A 17,726-nucleotide genomic window follows, 5' to 3' on the forward strand; every position below is an offset into this window, starting at 1 on the left:
GGAAACCCAAAAGCACAACCCTAACAAAGTAAATTGATTCCAGTTTCTGAAAACCAGCAGCCCAGCATAAATATGAAGAACACCTCAACTGGAAAAGTTAAGGAAGGGAAGTGAGCTAGAAATATTCAAGGGGGTGGAAATCTATTTACATTCTAATTTGTGAATTATATGGCTTGGTGCTTTCCTTGCTTAGAGTGAATGCTTCATTTGGCTACGCGAAGAAGGTGAAACAAGTGTTAGAGATTTCAGTGGCCGTGCTCAGCCTGCAAGCAGGTATTCCAAAGAAGCAGCCTTGTTTCAACCCAAGTTCTCAGACAAGTAAATACATCCCCTTCAATTTGGGGTTGGGGATGGTTGGGTGCAAAAGCACTGGTCATTGTTACCCAGTTGACAGGTATCTGTAACTGGATGATGAGAAGCATTTCATAAATAATATTATGACTGTATTCCAAAACATACTCACATAGCAGTAGGTGTCATTGAGATCAATGGGGCTTTACTTCTGAGTAAACATGGTTAGGCTCATGCTGTAGGTAAGAGAGCGAGTTTGCAAAGTATTAAGCAGAAAAAGTAGTTTGCAGAAGAATCTGAAAGGTGGAATCAGGACATGCATTCTGTGAGAGAGTTTCAGTGTAACATGAAATGGTGCATCCGCTACTTTAGGAACAAAGGCTGCCAGAGTGAGCATGGAAGATGAAGAGCCAGGAAAGGCAAAGGCAAGAATCTGGTGAATGTGAAGGCAAACTGCAGACAGGCTGAATGTGGGCCATTGCTCACAATGTGATCATAGCAGCTACCACACAATCTTGGAAGCAAAAATTCTGCACAGAGGTTAAGATAGTTGAAGTGGGACCAGTAAATGTTTACAAACAAATAGCAATGGCCTGCAGGGAAGTGGTTGCAAAAGCCCAGGAAAAAGATAGGAAGTCCAGCTCTAGCGAGAAATTAAAGTTAAGAAATAGAGGGCGGAAAGTGACGAAGTAGATGAAAGCCAGACTGCATGCTTAGGTGACAGGATAAGGGAAGGGAAAGTACTCCAAGAACTCAAGAGGCAGGAGAGGGAGATTTGGTTGTAATACATCTACTTTGAGTACTGCTATGATCAGGATCAAAAGAAGACAAAGAAATGGGGGCAAGCTCAGCACTTTCACTTCCAGGGATTTTTAATAACCCCATTCCATTATATTCAGCTGGCCTTAAATGTACTTAACAGTGACTAGAGGATATCCCTAGTTAGTAGTTCAAGACTGAGGAAATGGCAGAAACAGAGCAGAGTGGGTAGCAGTTCAGACTAGAGGACACAATGGGTTGGTCATGCTTAGAAAAGCCTTAGTGAAATCAGTGGGATGCCCATTGATTTAATTGGGTCTGCTTCTAAGCACAGCAATACTCAGTTGTAACCCCACTTACCTGGGAGTAAGCCCCACTGAATTTGATAGGACCTATTTCTTAGTAGGCATGGTTAGGATTGTGCTGTAAATCTGGATGTAACCCTGTGAGTTTAGCCATGGCATTTCAAAGGCCAGTACTTGCGTGTAAAAAAGAGAGAGAGAGAGAGAGAGAGAGAGAGAGTGGGGGAGAAGAAAAATTCCAAACAGACCTAATTCTCCTTGCTAAATTTTTAGTCCTTTTTAGAGCTATCCTCTTTAATACATCTTAATCCAACAAGCAACACAGATAATGCCACATCTACATGATGAAAGACAGTGAAATGAGAGTCTTTGTTAAATTAGCTTACATTGCGAACTATTCCAGCAATTCTGAAATTAAAGCGTTTATACATATTTCAAATGATAAGGGGCTTTCTCAGGCTTAGGGAGTTCTAAAGATTTATCATTTGTTTTATGAGATAGGTACAGAAACTTACATTTGGCCCACCTCCATGCATCTTCAAAGCCCGCACTGTAGCAACAAGCACAACCACACTGGGAACCAGGCCAGAAGCTCTGCATTTGATGTTGAAGAATTTCTCCATCCCAATATCAGCACCAAAACCAGCTTCAGTTGCTGTTAGGAACAAGGGGTTAGTTAAGAGGGATCAGAGAGTCAATTTGGCAGTCACTAAACACCTAGTGTACACAAACAGAGCTCCATATGTGCAGGGGCTTCTTCCTTCTCTTTTAGGAGTGGTGAGATGCTTTACATATATGTGGGGCTGCTATTGGTCCAGAGTTTTCAGCTGGTTCAAAACACTGAGGCTAGACTGTTGGTGGGGACGGGCTATTGCCAGCACATAACTCTGGTGCTCAAAAGCTTGTACTACCCTGCCCACACATTTCTGGGTCAAGTTAAATGTTCTTCTATTAATTTGCAATGCCCTTTTATAATTTGGGTCTAGGAGACCTCAGGACCTCCTAATCCCTTAGATCTCTACTTGATCACTGAGGTCTTCAGCTGAGCCGCTGTTTGTGGCCTGCCATGGCTCAGATGCTCAGCTCATATCCACCAGGAGTTATATGTTCAGTATTGCAGTATTTTGTGGAACTCTCTCCTGTTGACCTTCCAGTGCTTACTGAAGACTTCTATTTCAGCAGGCTTTTAAAGTGAATTCTGATTTTTAGTTTTACTTCATTTTTAGTTTCATTGTATTAGGCCTCCTGTACGCTGTTTAGAGATTACTGTAATTAAATGATAGACAAATAGTTAAAATAAATGTATAGTCATGCAACCTGTTGCAATAAATTTATAATTAATGGAAATTCTATAATTATATGTAATTAAGGGCAGGATTCACCTAACTAGCCCCATCAGCAGAATATCTGTGAACGGACTTCTGTTTGCACAACGGGGCTTCACCACTCTCTTCCCCCATGCCCCCCCCCATTGGTTCGGGGTGTGTGTGACAATCCCCAGTTGAGCACGTGGGAGAGGAGAGGCAACTCCCGTTGCAACCAAGAAATCAAAACAAGTAACAACCCCCAAACCTCATTTTTAAACAATACATTTAAAAAGTGGGGACAAGATACTCTAGTGGATGTGAAGGGGGTATCTGGGGACATGGCCACCATACTGTGGACCCCATCTGGCTTGGGGAGGAGAGGAGGAAGAGGAGGAGAGGTGGCGGCGATGTAGGGCTTATCTCAAAAGTGAATAGAATTTCTTATTTAAAAGACTCAAGTGTGACAAACACAAAGCCAGGAGTGCCAGCACTCCCACTTTCAAGAGAGGAAGGAAGCAGGATGCTGTACAAAAGCTGCTAGGATGAAGGCTACCAACTGCAAAGGAAATAAAACAGAGAGTAATTCTGAAGATAAAGCCATGTGCCAAAAGCATGTGCTTTGAAACCTGTTTGTGCTCAAATATTCAGCACAATCACTTTTGTATTATTTCCTGCCTGTAAATCAGAGTGCCAATGAAAACATGAGCAACTGGAGGCCAAAGAGCAAGAAAGAGTCATGATAATCCCTAGTTCAACAGTGACATAAGTATGAATAAGTCTTCTGTTAAACCAATGGGAATCAAACAACAACTTGCAATACATTTTGTTGGAAACCCACAATTAGCCACTGGGACAAGCTAGGCCAAGAGAACCTGCATGGTGTGCAAAGATCCACTGGAGGTTATCAGATTTACTTTCTCCTGATAGGCAGCATGGGAATTCATCACTAGATTTTTCTCTTTGCAGTCTACAAGACTATCTGGGCTGCTTTCTCTCAGGAGTTAGAACAGGTGGCAGCAGTAGCAGCACAGGCAATTGAGGAGGGGTTAGATCTCCAGTTGCTAGAGCTTCTTTCACAGAACAGTTTAATGCAATTCAGCCAGTAGTTCAAAAGACTCCAGGAAGTATTTTACAGCAGGTCATAAGAAGACACTCTATGTAGGGCTATTTTACAAGCAACAGTCCCAGAATCAGATCCTTGCTCAGCCATAACACTTAGGGACTTATCTGACAATATCCAATGTCAGCTTAAGGACGTATCTGTGATCTGATCTGAGTCCTTAGGCTAGGGGAAAAGGAACCCTATTGCAATTCCACAGCAGCCAATTTTAGCTGCTCATAAGAGTGTACACTCAACAGAGGCCATTGCCAATCCCAGCTCTCCGATATATGTATATACATACATCATGTATATGAATGTACACATATGTACTGTATATGTACATGTGCATTTCAGCACCTGTATGTCACTGTCACTTTAAAATTTTAGGTATACACTTAAAATATCACTGGCATACAACTTAAAAATGTAAAGCATGAAGTTGTCCTAAAATAATGCAATCTGTGCCCTGGCCAAACACTTAAATATTTCAATCTTCTCACTTTGGGTAATAATTTTAGGCATCCTATTAGTGTAAATGCTGTGAGGAAATAGAACTAACAGGAAAACAGAGTTCTGTCTTTTCTTTTTAAAATATTACTGAATCTGAAGAGAACTTTTCAACGAATAAAGTTAGGGAAACAAGTAGATGTCCAGAATTAAACATAGTTATAAGACTAGTATTATAGGTTTGTAAGGACCATGAGAATCATCTAGTCCAGCCCCCTGCAATGCAGGAATCTTTTGCCCAACGTGGGGTTCGAACCCACAAACCTGAGATTAAGAGTCTCATACCCTCCTGACTGAGCCACATATATATAGAAGAAAGAATGAAAGGCAAATTAAGGGAAATGTCTTTAACTTTTTCATTATTACTTTTAAAGTATATACTGCATTTTGGTGAAATAAAAAAAATACCTCAAACCATTCCGGAGACTCAGCATTTGTGGATTATTTCATCCACTTTCTCAGTGCAAAATGTTCTTGGGAAATGTATTATTTATTTTTTAGAATCCTGAATGTCAATGTCCGATTGGATTTCTCAGCCTTCATAAAAAGAAAGCGGCAACTATGTTCACTACACTGCAGTTTAAGCAGCTACATATTAGCCCTCAATGCAGCAGTGTTTTGATATGGCAGGGAGCCCTACAAAAAGCAACCACATGTTTCAGTTTGCAAGGCTACAAATGGAACTGTCACAAGAAAATTCATTTATCCCACAATGAATTCCCTGTAAACAGAAGCAAACTTTAATGAACGTAACCTTCCTGCAGTCAGCATTTACTATCAACATATCTAAATCAAAACAAAGAGTATGCACTGGAAGACCCTAAAGAGAAACATGCACACTAGGCAAAGTTTCAGGACATGGAATTATGGAGGCCAAATTCCAGAACAATACAAAAGGAAATGGAAATTCTGAATTGCTAGCTGCCATCCACTTCTATGATGTAAACATATTTGTCCTGGTGCAGCTGTCAACAAGGAAACCATGGAAAGGAAGAGTTCAAAGTCACAGAAGCACATGAACTCTAACCCTCTGGATCCAAGGCATTTTGGCTGGTGCTTGTTGTATGCAGCAAATCACCAAACTGAGCAGCTGCCAAAATAAACCAGGAGATATCATGATTCATCTGAAAGGACACCACATTTATGTTACTACAGCAAGGGTAAATGAACTGGCTGTTTGTACAATGTGACCCAAGATCTCTTCCTTTAATGACTGTTCACGGAACGTAATGCTCAAAGTTCTATGCAACTATTCCTAACGATCCCACAAATCTTTTTATTTTTTTCTATGTATTTGTGAGATGTTCATGGTGCTGGAGTTATAGGCTTAAAAAAAATGTAATACAAGCCTGTGCAGCAGGAAAAAGACATGCCCCATATAAAAATAACATTTAGTTTTTATATTACATTTTTAAAGTGTTTAAAGCATTTGACATTCCAGTAATTCCTACAGCAACCTTGTGAATTTTGTTGGTATTATCACCTCCATCTTCAAAATGTGCAGGGGGGGGGGGAGAGTTGAAAGATAGAGCTCACCGAAGACTACTCTGTGAGTTCGTGGCTGAGGTGAGATTTGAACCATGGCTCCCTGACTCAAATATCACACACTAAGGCACAACCGCAGTATGTTGAAGAGTAAGGTTACCATAACTTCTGTCATAGAGCTTCAGTATGCTGATGACAACGTAGTGTGCACACACTCAGAGGATGACCTCCAAACCATCCTAAATATCTTTGCAGAAGATTATGAAAAGCTTGTTCTATCACTCAACATCCAAGAAACCAAAGTGCTGTACCAACAAGTACAAAATAACCCCTCTGCAGCGCCACAAATCCAACTCAATGGTGGAATGTTGGAAAATGTTGATCACTTCTCCTACCTAGGCAGTTATCTTTCCACAAGGGCCAACATTGATGCCAAAATCCAGCATCGCCTGACTTCTGTGAGTGCGGCTTTCTCCCGATTGAAGTGCAGAGTGTTTGAGGACTGGGACATTCGCAGGCAAATCAAAATGCTTGTTTACACTACCAACCTTACTATATGCTTGTGAAACATGGACCACTTATAAACGCCATCTCCAACTCCTTGAAAGATTCCATCAACAATGTCTCCGAAAAATTTTACACATCACTTGGGAAGACAGGCAAACTAATGTCAGTGTACTGGAAGAAGCAAAGATCACCAGTGTTGAAGCAATGATTCTTCAACATCAACTTTGTTGGACCGGTCATATTGTACAGATGCCTGATAATCGTCTTCCAAAACAGCTACTCTATTCTGAACTTAAAAATTGAAAGCGTAATGCTGGTGGTCAACAAAAGAGGTTTAAAGACTGTCTCAAGGCAAATCTAAAAAAATGTAGTATAAACACTGACAACTAGGAAACATTGGCCTGCGAGCGCTCCAGTTGGAGAAAACCCTTTACCAAAGGTGTCATGGGCTTTGAAGACACTCAAACTCAGGATGCAAGGGAGAAATGTGCTAAGAGGAAGGCACACTTGGCAAATCAACATTGTGATCAACTCCCACCTGGAAACCAATGTCCCCACTGTGGAAGGACGTGTGGATCCAGAATTGGCCTCCACAGTCATCTATGGACTCATTGTTAAAACCGTGTTTATGGAAGACAATCTTACTTGGCTACGAGTGATTGCCAAAGAAGAAGAAAATGACAGCTCTGTACACTTATCTGTCAGGTGAATAACATATGCTAGCAATCTCCCCAAGGACACAAGGGGAGAACAGCAGCTGGAGGTGGGCTGGTAGAGTTTGAAAAGAAAGGATGGGCAAATATTAAGGTCATTCTGGCCAGCCATTTCTCTGCTCCAATGTACATCTTCCTAAAGCTGCTTTTGGCCTTTAAAAAATCTGAGAAAAGATACCCATGACTGCATGTCAGGTCTGTATTGGCTCTGTACGTATATGGAATCCATCCTATCGTTGTGGATGAACACATAAACATTGTGGCTAAAACAATCTTCTCTTTTCCTAATGTCATATGGTATAGCACCATGGGCCTTACATACACAAAAGGCAGGCATTTCCTCAGTGCTGACTCCTACATTCAGACTCCCAGCACCTTGAGGGCCCTGTCCACCTGCACAGTGGCCTGCAGAGTGTGTGTTGGGCACTTTTGATTGGATCCAGTTCCCTCCGCTGGCTGCACTTCAGGGTCACCATATCCAGTCAGCTAAAGCCTGGATCTTCTATTGCTAAGTACCAAACTGTTGTTAAAGGAGGAGCCTCTGCTCACTCACAGAAAAGTGGTGTGTATATTCAGAGAGTGCAGCTTGCCCTACATAGAGATAACAGCAGATGCCACAACACTGAAGGCAGTGGTGAATCAGAATGATCAATGTCTCTATCATTTGGTGCAATCATCCAGGACACAGCAAGTTTCGGAATCATCAATCACAACAGCGCAAGGCTGCACCCTAATTCAAATCGCAGGCAGCTTCAAGCTGCTGAGTGGTAAAAAATGTCCCTTTTCTGCCTGCCTTTTCTCCAACAATAAAATAAGTAGGAGGAAGACTCTCCTCCCATTCCAGGAACATGCCCCCCCCCCCATTGCACAGAGAGAGCCCACTCTGCAGAGATGGTGTGTTTGTTTATTCTCCCACCCCACCCCAATGCGATCATTATGCTCACTGGGATTTCTTAGGACTTTTATTACAGTACATAGCCCCAGATTAATATCACACTGACATATAAAAAGACTATGAACAGCCTGACCAAGAAGGCTTGGTGCAAATAGAAAGGCTTCGCTTCTCAATTATTTAGTAAAATCGACTGCCATAAAGGCAGCTCTGAGTGGAGTTTTTTAAGAGATGAAAACTCAGTTATTATGGAGGCCAAACTACATGCTATACAGAGAGGTGGATCTTAATTAAACTTTTACTCTAGCACAGGCACCAGCTAACATAAAAGAAGAGGGGGTGACTTTTGCCAATTCCCCCTTCCCATTGCGGTCCCCTGTCCCCCCCCCCTCTCACAGCTCCAGAGAGTTGAGCAATCCTCCAGAACAATGTGGAGGGGGGGGGGGACACAGGCTGCAACAGGAAGGGGAAATTGGCAAAAATTGCCTCCTCTTATCCAATGTTAGTGGATGCCCCCACTAGATCAAATGCCATTCTTCAACTAGACTGGTAGCATTGGATATCATCCAAACATGTGTAACAGTAACCCAAGAGTGGCCCTTTTAGGGAGATGAAAAGCCACTTGAGGAGGGGACTTTTTTGGGAGCACATAAGGAGTGGCAGAAAAGGATACTATTCCTTTCCCAGCCTGCCATTTGCAGCTTCAAATCTCCCTCTCAGCTGTCCCACATGGTATTGCTATTCTAGCCTTGTTCAAATAATATAAGTTGATTCACCCATGCATTTTCTTATGTTCGGTTTGTTTATGAGAAAATAAATTGCAGAAATGAGGTGGAGGGGAAACAGCTACTACTCTTTTTTGCCATGCATGTCTAATTGGAACCCTCTTATTTGTGAATTGATAGGAGTGAGCTATGAGAAGCAGCACTTTTGACAGTGTTGCTGGATTTGATTTATGAATTCTTAAAAACAGAGAGAGAAAGACTGACCTCTAGTATTTTTTTTGCCTGTGGGAGACAAAGAATTTTCCTGTGCTAGCTATATTTCACAGTGGGGGGAAATCTGCTGAAATGGCTTATATTGGAGTCTATAAATTATAATCAGAGATGGCGCTAGAGCAATGTTTGTTAGCAGGCGTCTAACAGGATATTTCAATTATCAGCAGAGCAGTATACATCAAAGTTTTCTAAAAACACAAGTGAAAATAAATATTAAAAAGTAAACTGAAAATAAATATTAAAAAGTAAAAAGTGTATCTTTGAACATTTTTAAAAAAACAACAACAACCAATGGTATTTATATAACAGAAGATAAGAGTTCAAGTTTAAAAGCTCTTGACTTTTATAGTGGCTTTCAATATACTGTCCACTACATCCTTTGAAGTCAGGCGGATAGACCATTCTTGTGGCCTCATCCCAATGGGATGCTAGGAGGGTGATATGGGACAGGACATTTTCCATGGTGCCCCCCCCCCAGCTGTCTGTGTGGAACTACAATCTACCCCCTCCCAACTGTGGATAGTTCTGATCTGCTGCTGTTATTTGCCCTGTAGCTTACATAATTTTACTGGTCATTTTATAGTACAGTAGTTTTATTTGTATCTCGTGTGTGTGTGTGTGTGTGTGTGCGCGCGCGCGCATGCTTTTGTGTATTTTTGTTTTGTTTTGGATTGTGACCATTATTAATTTAACATTTGACCCCCAAAACAGGGAAGGATCATTTTTACTGCTCCAGTAAGCACTGCATTTTCTTAACTATGAAAAGAAATGGAGCTACAAATGCAAGAGAGTGAATGTTATGACATAAGATAGCAAGGATTTTTGAATTTAACACTCACTGGAGCACTCGATACACAGTGATTTTTCAATGAAGTCAAGCAAAAACAACTATAAAGAACTCTGAACAATGCAAATATTAAGACATCACATGTGCTTTGGTGCCAAACGGGGTTTAAAGCAAAGCATTTACTTCCTTTTTTGGAGAAAGAACTCCCACCAAAGAAATACTGCAAAGCATTTTACAATCTATTTAAAAAATTGCAGCTCATTCTTTCTTGTTTCAAACACATATGCTGCACTATTTTTACGCAGTGATTTATAAACCTTTTGTATAAATACACTTTTGAGCATAGATAAGTATATATAATATAAACTTAAATACTTTTGAGCATATACAAGGATTTTTGAAATACAGCTGTGCACATTCTGCACAGATCACTAAGCAGCTACTGCAAGTAGTTTTGTTCTGAGCATTTCAACTGCAGAATAAAGCAAGTAAATTATTCAGACAACTTATTAAAGCTTACTTCTGCTTAGGTTTACAATACACACAAAGCATGCCAAAATTTCTCCAATTATCTGGTAGTGCAAGCACAGAAAGACTCCTATTTTTCTATATGAGTGGGGGAAGGGTGTATTGGGAATAATGTGTATGTTATACAAAGTAGGTTGCATCCAACGTTGCACAATCAGAAGGCAGCTCATGCAACATATCTTTCCCTTCTCCTTCCACTCCACAGTCCCCTGTGTCCTCTAAAAAGCCTCTCCAGAGGGTTGGGTGGAGGGGGACCTACCATGTGTTATCTGACTCCAGGGCTGCAGAGGGAGAAGGGAATTGCCTCAAATCAGGGGGAGGTATTAGAACTGACCATGCAGAAAGTCTTGCAATGGAGCCCTTCAGGGAACTGGGCTAGTCCATGAGCTGCCACTTCTTTATGCATATTGTGGCCCTCTTGCGCTACAAGCACCATTCACAAGCTCTCTGCACTGGCCTATCGCTCCTCCGTGTGACTGGTCTCTGCCTTTGTTAATCATATTACTTTTTGTTCATTTTATGACTGACTAATTAGTGTCAGTTGAATTTAAAAACTTATTTGTATTGTTTATTATGAATGGCTTCACTCAGTAGAGGTTGTTCTCATGAACATTGTTGTTGTTCAATTCAACTTATTGGTCACTTTTTCTTGCAGCAGCTTACAATCATTATGCTTATTTCAGATGATAGCATGAGTCAATGATTTCAAGCTGTATCTCTGTTTAAGATGTCATTCTGCAAACAGACCTAATTATAAACCATTTGCTTAACTTGGCCGTTTACATAATATTTGTCTGTCTATCTATCTAGTCTTTTGTAGATATTAAATATTAACTAACATATATTTAAATTTTATCATGTTCCTATCCAGGGCTGGTGCAGATGTAATGGCTTAACATTGCTTTAGCATTTCGCTGCAGAACTTTAGGTTCATTGGTCCTTGCTCCTTCTGACTACACCACCACCACCACCCTCCTGTTTGTCTTCCCTAGCCAGGACTGCTTCTGATCATCACCAGTTTTGCTTCTAGAATCTGCTGAACTTCTAAAAGGTACACTTTTCAAGAAAAAATGTACTTTTGAGATCCTCATTGCTAAGGATAATTTTAGCAATGGAATTCAACAAAAAGTTCTCTTTCAATCTGCATTGCTTTGGAACACTATTAAAGAGTTGAAAGCACCCCTTTAAAACCAACATTATCCCACTGTGAAAACTGGGCAGAAGACAGGAACACTAGCCTGCTTCTGGTTTCAGTGGAAATCTAGCCAGGCAAATGGATCCAAGTATAAACATGGAATTCCAAATCAACAATACCTTTTGATCAAGAAAGTATTGAGATCACAAACTAAAGTGATGCTACGTAAACATGATACACATCACTTGAGTTAAAACAACACTTTGCCATTAATTTCAAATGAAACTACTCCAGCTCCACGTAAACATTCCAAAACAAAATGAGCTTGTACTCACCTACAAATCCTTCTTTTCCAACCAATTTAAGGGCAATTTTGTCTGCCAAAACTGAAGAGTTACCATGAGCAATATTTGCAAAAGGCCCAGCGTGCACAAAAACTGGGGTTCCCTAAAAGTATCAAAAGCAAAAGCAGAAATGTGATCAGAGCACAAGCAGAAAACAACAGTTAAGACCTTTTACATTGTACTGTACTATATTCTACGTTGCTCTTGTGGAGCAATGAGGCTTATCGTCTGGACTGGAGCAGGACAGAGTGGGCTGCAGTAGGACAACAAACAGCCTTTCCAAGAGACCTCGAGGACCATAAGACTGTATCCACAGCAGCAACAGAAAGCTCTGCATCCTGATTCTATCAGGATAGTTTAGTTTAGTAGGTGTTCTAGAGGTAGACTGAGATATAAGGCTTTAGTAATTAAGCTCGTATCCATATTTAGAGTTCTGCTTTACTTGCCCAGGCAAAACCATTATTTATAGCAGGCATAGAAGCCTCTGATTCCAACTGGGGACTGTGGCAGAGGCAAAGTGTTAAATCCCCTATGCCATCCCACACCATACTCCCAATTCAGCTAATCTTTTCTCCCTGCCCAACACTGGCTATTACTGTTTTTGTTATTTACCTATATGATAAAACATCATGTCTAGTTTGGCCCCAAGAGCTTTTAGAGCCCCTCCAGCAGCCATGCTAACCAGGGCTGATGCAGAAAATATGGCGGGAACCAGGTTCTTTTAGGGATTAAGTTGGTATCCACATTCAGGTGGCTGCTTTACTAGTTAAAAACCTTTTCTCCAGCTGCTGAAGCAATTCCTGCCTACTAAAGAACTCTGAAAAATGCCTTCTTTCCAATTGCTTCTTTTCACATGGAAGTGTCAGGTCTGGCACGGCAGCTTCCAACTATTCATTGTCACAAGTCAGCTGCTTTAACTTAGGCTCCTGAGACCAGTTTTACTGAGGCTGCAATCCTATACCACACTTACCCAGGAGCAAGCCCTACTAAACTCAGTAGGGCTTATGTCTGAGTAGACACATATAGGACTTCAGTATTCATGGTAATTAAAAGAAAAATAGTGTTTCTGGTAGCTCTTTTTAAGTTGCATTTGATTCATGGGATTCTAATAAATGTCTATCTGATTCAACAGCTCTAAAATTCCTCTAGGAGACATATGAAAGGGAGAACCTATGGTGATTCCACCTGTGAAAACACAAGTTTTCTTTCATTAATGGAGGAGGCCAGGGGGGTGAGGAAAGGAATGTAATATAAAGACGGGGTGGGGTGGGGGAGTTATCCAAAAGATGGCATTTTGTATCAATGATCTGATAGCTATTCTGCTATGTGCGCTTTGAAACTGAAGCTGGAGGACAATGGCAGAAACAGCAAAAATAGTCCCCGGCGGTATCAGTATCACTGAATAAATACAATATACATTTATTCTTTTCAAACTAATAGAAACTGCCACTGATCATTTGCTATCAGGGAAATAAATTTCAGTAGTTTATGGGTGTCACTCAGTCAGCAAGCTGCTTTGTACAGCAAGCCTTATAGTGAATGTTACCGTGCTTGGGTCCTCGCTTGCAGAGCAGTATTTGATTAGTGTTATAACCCATTGAAAGATTTACAGTGCTCCATAAATGCATAGCAGTAGTATTTGAATACTTCCTGAGGGGCTGACAGGAAACAGAAAAGGGTACATTTCAAGCTTTTAAAAAGCTATAATACACACCCACATTTATCTATCCATTCTCAGAGATCCGTCTCCACATGCTCTCACCAGGTAAGACTAGGTGGGTGAATATTGCATTCACCTGTTGCCTACTTTTCTGGGTTTTCAGGACCAAGTGAAGACCTTTTTATTTTACCAGGCTCTTTAAACTTTGTGTTAAATCTAAAGTTCATGTGATTAGTTTTTGTGTGTGTGTGTGTCACTGAGATTTCCCCTTCTCCCATTATACCGATTCTGCTTCATATTTTATTGTTCATAGTTGTACTTTTTATTTGTTATTCAGTAATATATAAATATTGTTAAGATAACAAAGTGTAAAAATTATCCATAGTCAAACACAAGCTAGAATTTGATGTGGCTTCCTCAGGCAGATAAATTATGTTGGGGTTTTCTGAAGAGGGAGGTACAACAACACAATAATGTTATAGTGCTTTACCAAGCAGTATCTTCTAACAGCTATTTCATTATGATGTCTATGATTCCCAGTTTCTTATGGAAATATTGTTAAAACATCCATGTACATATCTATTTGACCACTTAATTGTTGTCTAATAAAACCAAACCAAAATTAGGCTCAGACAAGGCTGGTTGTAAAAAAATATAATCACCACATAACTGTAAACCAAGAAATGTGATAATTCAAACAAGTTTTCAGCCAAGCAATCATGTGTTCTGTATTAAAGTACACATATGTTATGCAAAACCTCTCTAAGTAAAGATCCAAAATGAAAAATAATGATTTGGGTTCAGAGTGGCTCTTTCTCAAATGGAAGGTGGCTTTCTATTTGTAGAAGGGCTGATAGCAGTGGACTCGTAATCTGGTGAACCGGGTTCGCTTCCCTGCTTCTCCACATGCAGCTGCTGGGTGACCTTGGGCCAGTCACACTTCTCTGAAGTCTCTCAGCCCCACTCACCTCACAGAATGTTTGTTGTGGGGGAGGAAGGGAAAGGAGATTGTTAGCCGCTTTGAGACTCCTTAGGGTAGTGATAAAGCGGGATATCAAATCCAAACTCTTCTTCAAATAAGGCTCCTATTAGGCTTCTGTCTGCACCTTCAAAGACCATCTCTTCCAGAGCCAGAAGTGGCTCACTGGTTGGGGATGAGCCACTATCCTAGCTTTCCAATATTTATTTATTTTTTCCATATTTTTTTTTACCTCACTTGATTGTAGGAAAAACCTCAAAGCAGTTTACAGTGACCAGTAGGCAGGTCACTGTTGCTTACCAGGAAGGCTAAGGTAGCAGGGTGGTCAGTGCAGTGTAAATGCATTGGTGGGGCCAATCTGGCACTCCTCCTGGATTCTCAAAGGTCATGGGAGGAAGCAGGAAATTGACCCCAAATTGCCACCCCTCTCCTTCTGTGAACAGAGCAGCACTCACAGTTTCTCTGGATCCAAACCAACAGATGCTTTTTCCTTGTCATTTTGCAAGCCAAGGGGCTTCCAAGTAAAACTGCCATGCTTAGAAGTAAGCATTCCCTATGCTTCTGTTTCTGAAGTTGCACCAATATCTTTTCTATGAATATATATTTGAATATGGTAAATGGGTATGTCTTCACAGATACCATGTTTTCTTTAAATAGACATCCCATTTATTTACTGTTTATTTATGACAGGTGACACTTCATTTCAGTTCCTATAAAAGCTGAGGCTGTGATCTCTGTGGCATTTATGTATGCTTAACTCCCATGGAGTGGGCTAGAATTTAAGCTTGAATAGATTGCAGCCTCAATTCTTAACAATCATGGGGATCATAAGAAAGGTAAGTGGAGTTCTGATCACAGAATGGAGCTTTCCTACCTCTCCCCTCCACCCCCTCTCTTCCCAGGCTGCTCCTGAGAGCATCTCAGAAACGATGTGGGGTATGGCAAGGGGGTGCTGAAAGGGAGGTGGGCGGAAATGGCAGAACTCCCCTTGGATCTGCATTTCTAGCACAGGCAATGCTACCTGAAATTTAAATGTTCTTGGACTTGGGAGAGGGAAACCCTTCTTAACAACATGCCTTGTAAAATGCCCATGCAAATCAAATATGAAAAGGAGGAGTCATGCTGTAAAGGTAAAAAGGTAAAGGTACCCCTGCCCGTACGGGCCAGTCTTGACAGACTCTAGGGTTGTGCGCCCATCTCACTTAAGAGGCCGGGGGCCAGCGCTGTCCGAAGGCACTTCCAGGTCACGTGGCCAGCGGCTCAAGCAAATGTTTAATTTCAATTTTAAAAAAGAAAAGCACTTTGGCAACTTAGATATAGTCCTTTTAAAAAAGGGAAGAGAAAGGTTAGAGTTACAAATGATTTGACTGACCTCTAATGTCTGCATCAGTGTTGGTTTAATTGCATCCTTCATCAAAACCGCCAAAGCACCAGTTACTCCCTAAAAAAGAAAAAAAAAACTGCTTATAACTTGCAGCTTAGAAGTTCAAGTAAAGTGGTTTAAAAATCAAAGTGTTTAGCTAAACACAAACCAACACACAGCTGTGAAAAACATTGTTATCTCTATGTAGGGTGGTGCTAAAAGTTCTGGAAATGCCACCTCCATCACTATAAATTCTGAATGGGAGGTAACAAAGCTTCTGAGTTATACAATTCAATACAACACAATTTTAAAAGTAATACATGCACAGAACATGGAAATATTTTAAGGCACAGACCCACACATTGTAGCTTGCCTTTCTTAGCCAGCCACGACTTGTTATTGTTACCAGCCTCACCCACTTCCCCAAGATCATTGTACAATATATGGTGGTGGTCATTTGCTTAGAGGACGTATTTACAGCAGAAAAGTCTTTCAGTAGCTTTCACAAAGAGAAGTGTGGTGGGGCTGTGCCACTCACCTGAACCTCCATTTGGTTGACTAACTACTGCATATGTATGTTGGAATGGAGATGGGGAAGGAGAAGGAGAAGACATGGTCAGTGTAGTGCAAATGCACTGGAAGGAGCAGTGAATTGTATCCATCAGGCGTGTTTGCACTGCACCAACCTTGCCACTCCCTCCCTCCGACAATCCATCCCAGTAAGCAGTAATGCCAGAGCTAGGTCAGGTGAGCAGCATAGCCACACCACTTGATACTGATAGCTACTGGTCATCATAGTTTAATGCAATCTCCAGGTTCAGAGTATGGTCTTCAGTATGCTTCTGAATACCAGCTGCTGGGGAACAGGAGAAGGCTACTGCCATCACCTTTTGCTTGTGGGTTTCCCAGAGGCATTTGGTTGTAGGAAACAGGGAGATAGTCTAGATGGAGTCTGACACAGGGTAGATGCCCTTTTCTGTAGGTACTCAAACAGTTCCAGCCAGGAAGCCAAGTTCTCCATTAGGTGGCACTGGACAATTTGCTATTGATAAAGAAGGCATCCAAGCTTCTTCCTCATGGCCATTCCTAACCCATTTTCCTGCTCTTTAGGGGTTGATGCAGTGTCTCTAATAACACATTGTTTTCACTGAGGAACAGAGGTTCAGAAATTGCGCCCCCCCCCCGATTAAACATTGAATTCTGTTTGATATCTGTCTCAATGCACATTTATGGTATGATAATCCAGATACTCTCTCATTGGATATTTTGCTTGATCAAGTTTGAAATAAAACCTCCTAGGAACTGGTTGTTTTAAAAGGAAAGAAAGAACTCCATAAAGAATTAAAACGTGCCTTACATAAAGACACCACAAACACAACTGGAGCCTAGGGTTCCAAGACAATATCCTCACCTGTATGCTATTTGTAAAATGAGTATATTCAATGTGAAAAAGAGTCCTCATGCAGTAATTTGAGAAGCTTCCTTACTAAACAAATAGCTACATATTTATTTAATATTCCTCATGGCTGCTGAAATACTAATCTTGGGCATGCCAGTTTAATTTGCCATGGAGATATGGCATCTGTCTATCAAACATTTTACGATAATACCGCAGCCAAATTGCAATCTAGTCTTCAGAACCCTGCTCAATGAGCACCATATTTTGGCAACAAATTCTGTAGTTCAATTACAGAGGATGGCTTTTAAAAATCCATTACACTTGTGAAAGGAGCCTCTGAGTTTATGAAATATTCAATTTATCTTTTCTTTTCTGCCTCCTCCCACCTCCAGCCCTTGCAGCATCTGGTTTTCATCTCCTAGTGTGTATTTTAGATTTTATTACAGTACACTGAAAATGTGGTATAGCACCCTGAAATTAAGAGCAATTGCATATTTGCATGGTATATTAAACATTATTCACATATGAAACAAATGAAAGAGAGGAGGAATTAGAGTTTAGGTTGAACATTAAATAATGAATTGAAGGCTACTTGTAAAAGCATCAATTCAATATAGGGAAAGTTAAGCAACTTTAAAAATGGGTTCGTTTTGAACCCATGCTGAGTG

General features: G+C 40.8%; 1 protein-coding gene across 1 annotated transcript in view; it reads right to left on the reverse strand.

The window, feature by feature from the left end:
- The window catches only part of MTHFD1L (methylenetetrahydrofolate dehydrogenase (NADP+ dependent) 1 like), a 108,928-nt gene that overhangs the window by 53,239 nt on the left and 37,963 nt on the right, over positions 1 to 17,726 (reverse strand). The window contains exons 19-21 of the mRNA XM_083434832.1: positions 15,669 to 15,737; positions 11,649 to 11,760; positions 1,868 to 2,007 (exon numbers count right to left, since the gene is read on the reverse strand). Coding sequence (XP_083290958.1) covers positions 1,868 to 2,007; positions 11,649 to 11,760; positions 15,669 to 15,737 — 321 coding nt within the window. The remainder of the gene's footprint in view (positions 1 to 1,867; positions 2,008 to 11,648; positions 11,761 to 15,668; positions 15,738 to 17,726) is intronic.

Source organism: Podarcis tiliguerta (assembly GCF_965153285.1).
Source record: "Podarcis tiliguerta genome assembly, chromosome: 3".
In the NCBI taxonomy this organism is placed as follows: Eukaryota; Metazoa; Chordata; class Lepidosauria; order Squamata; family Lacertidae; genus Podarcis; species Podarcis tiliguerta.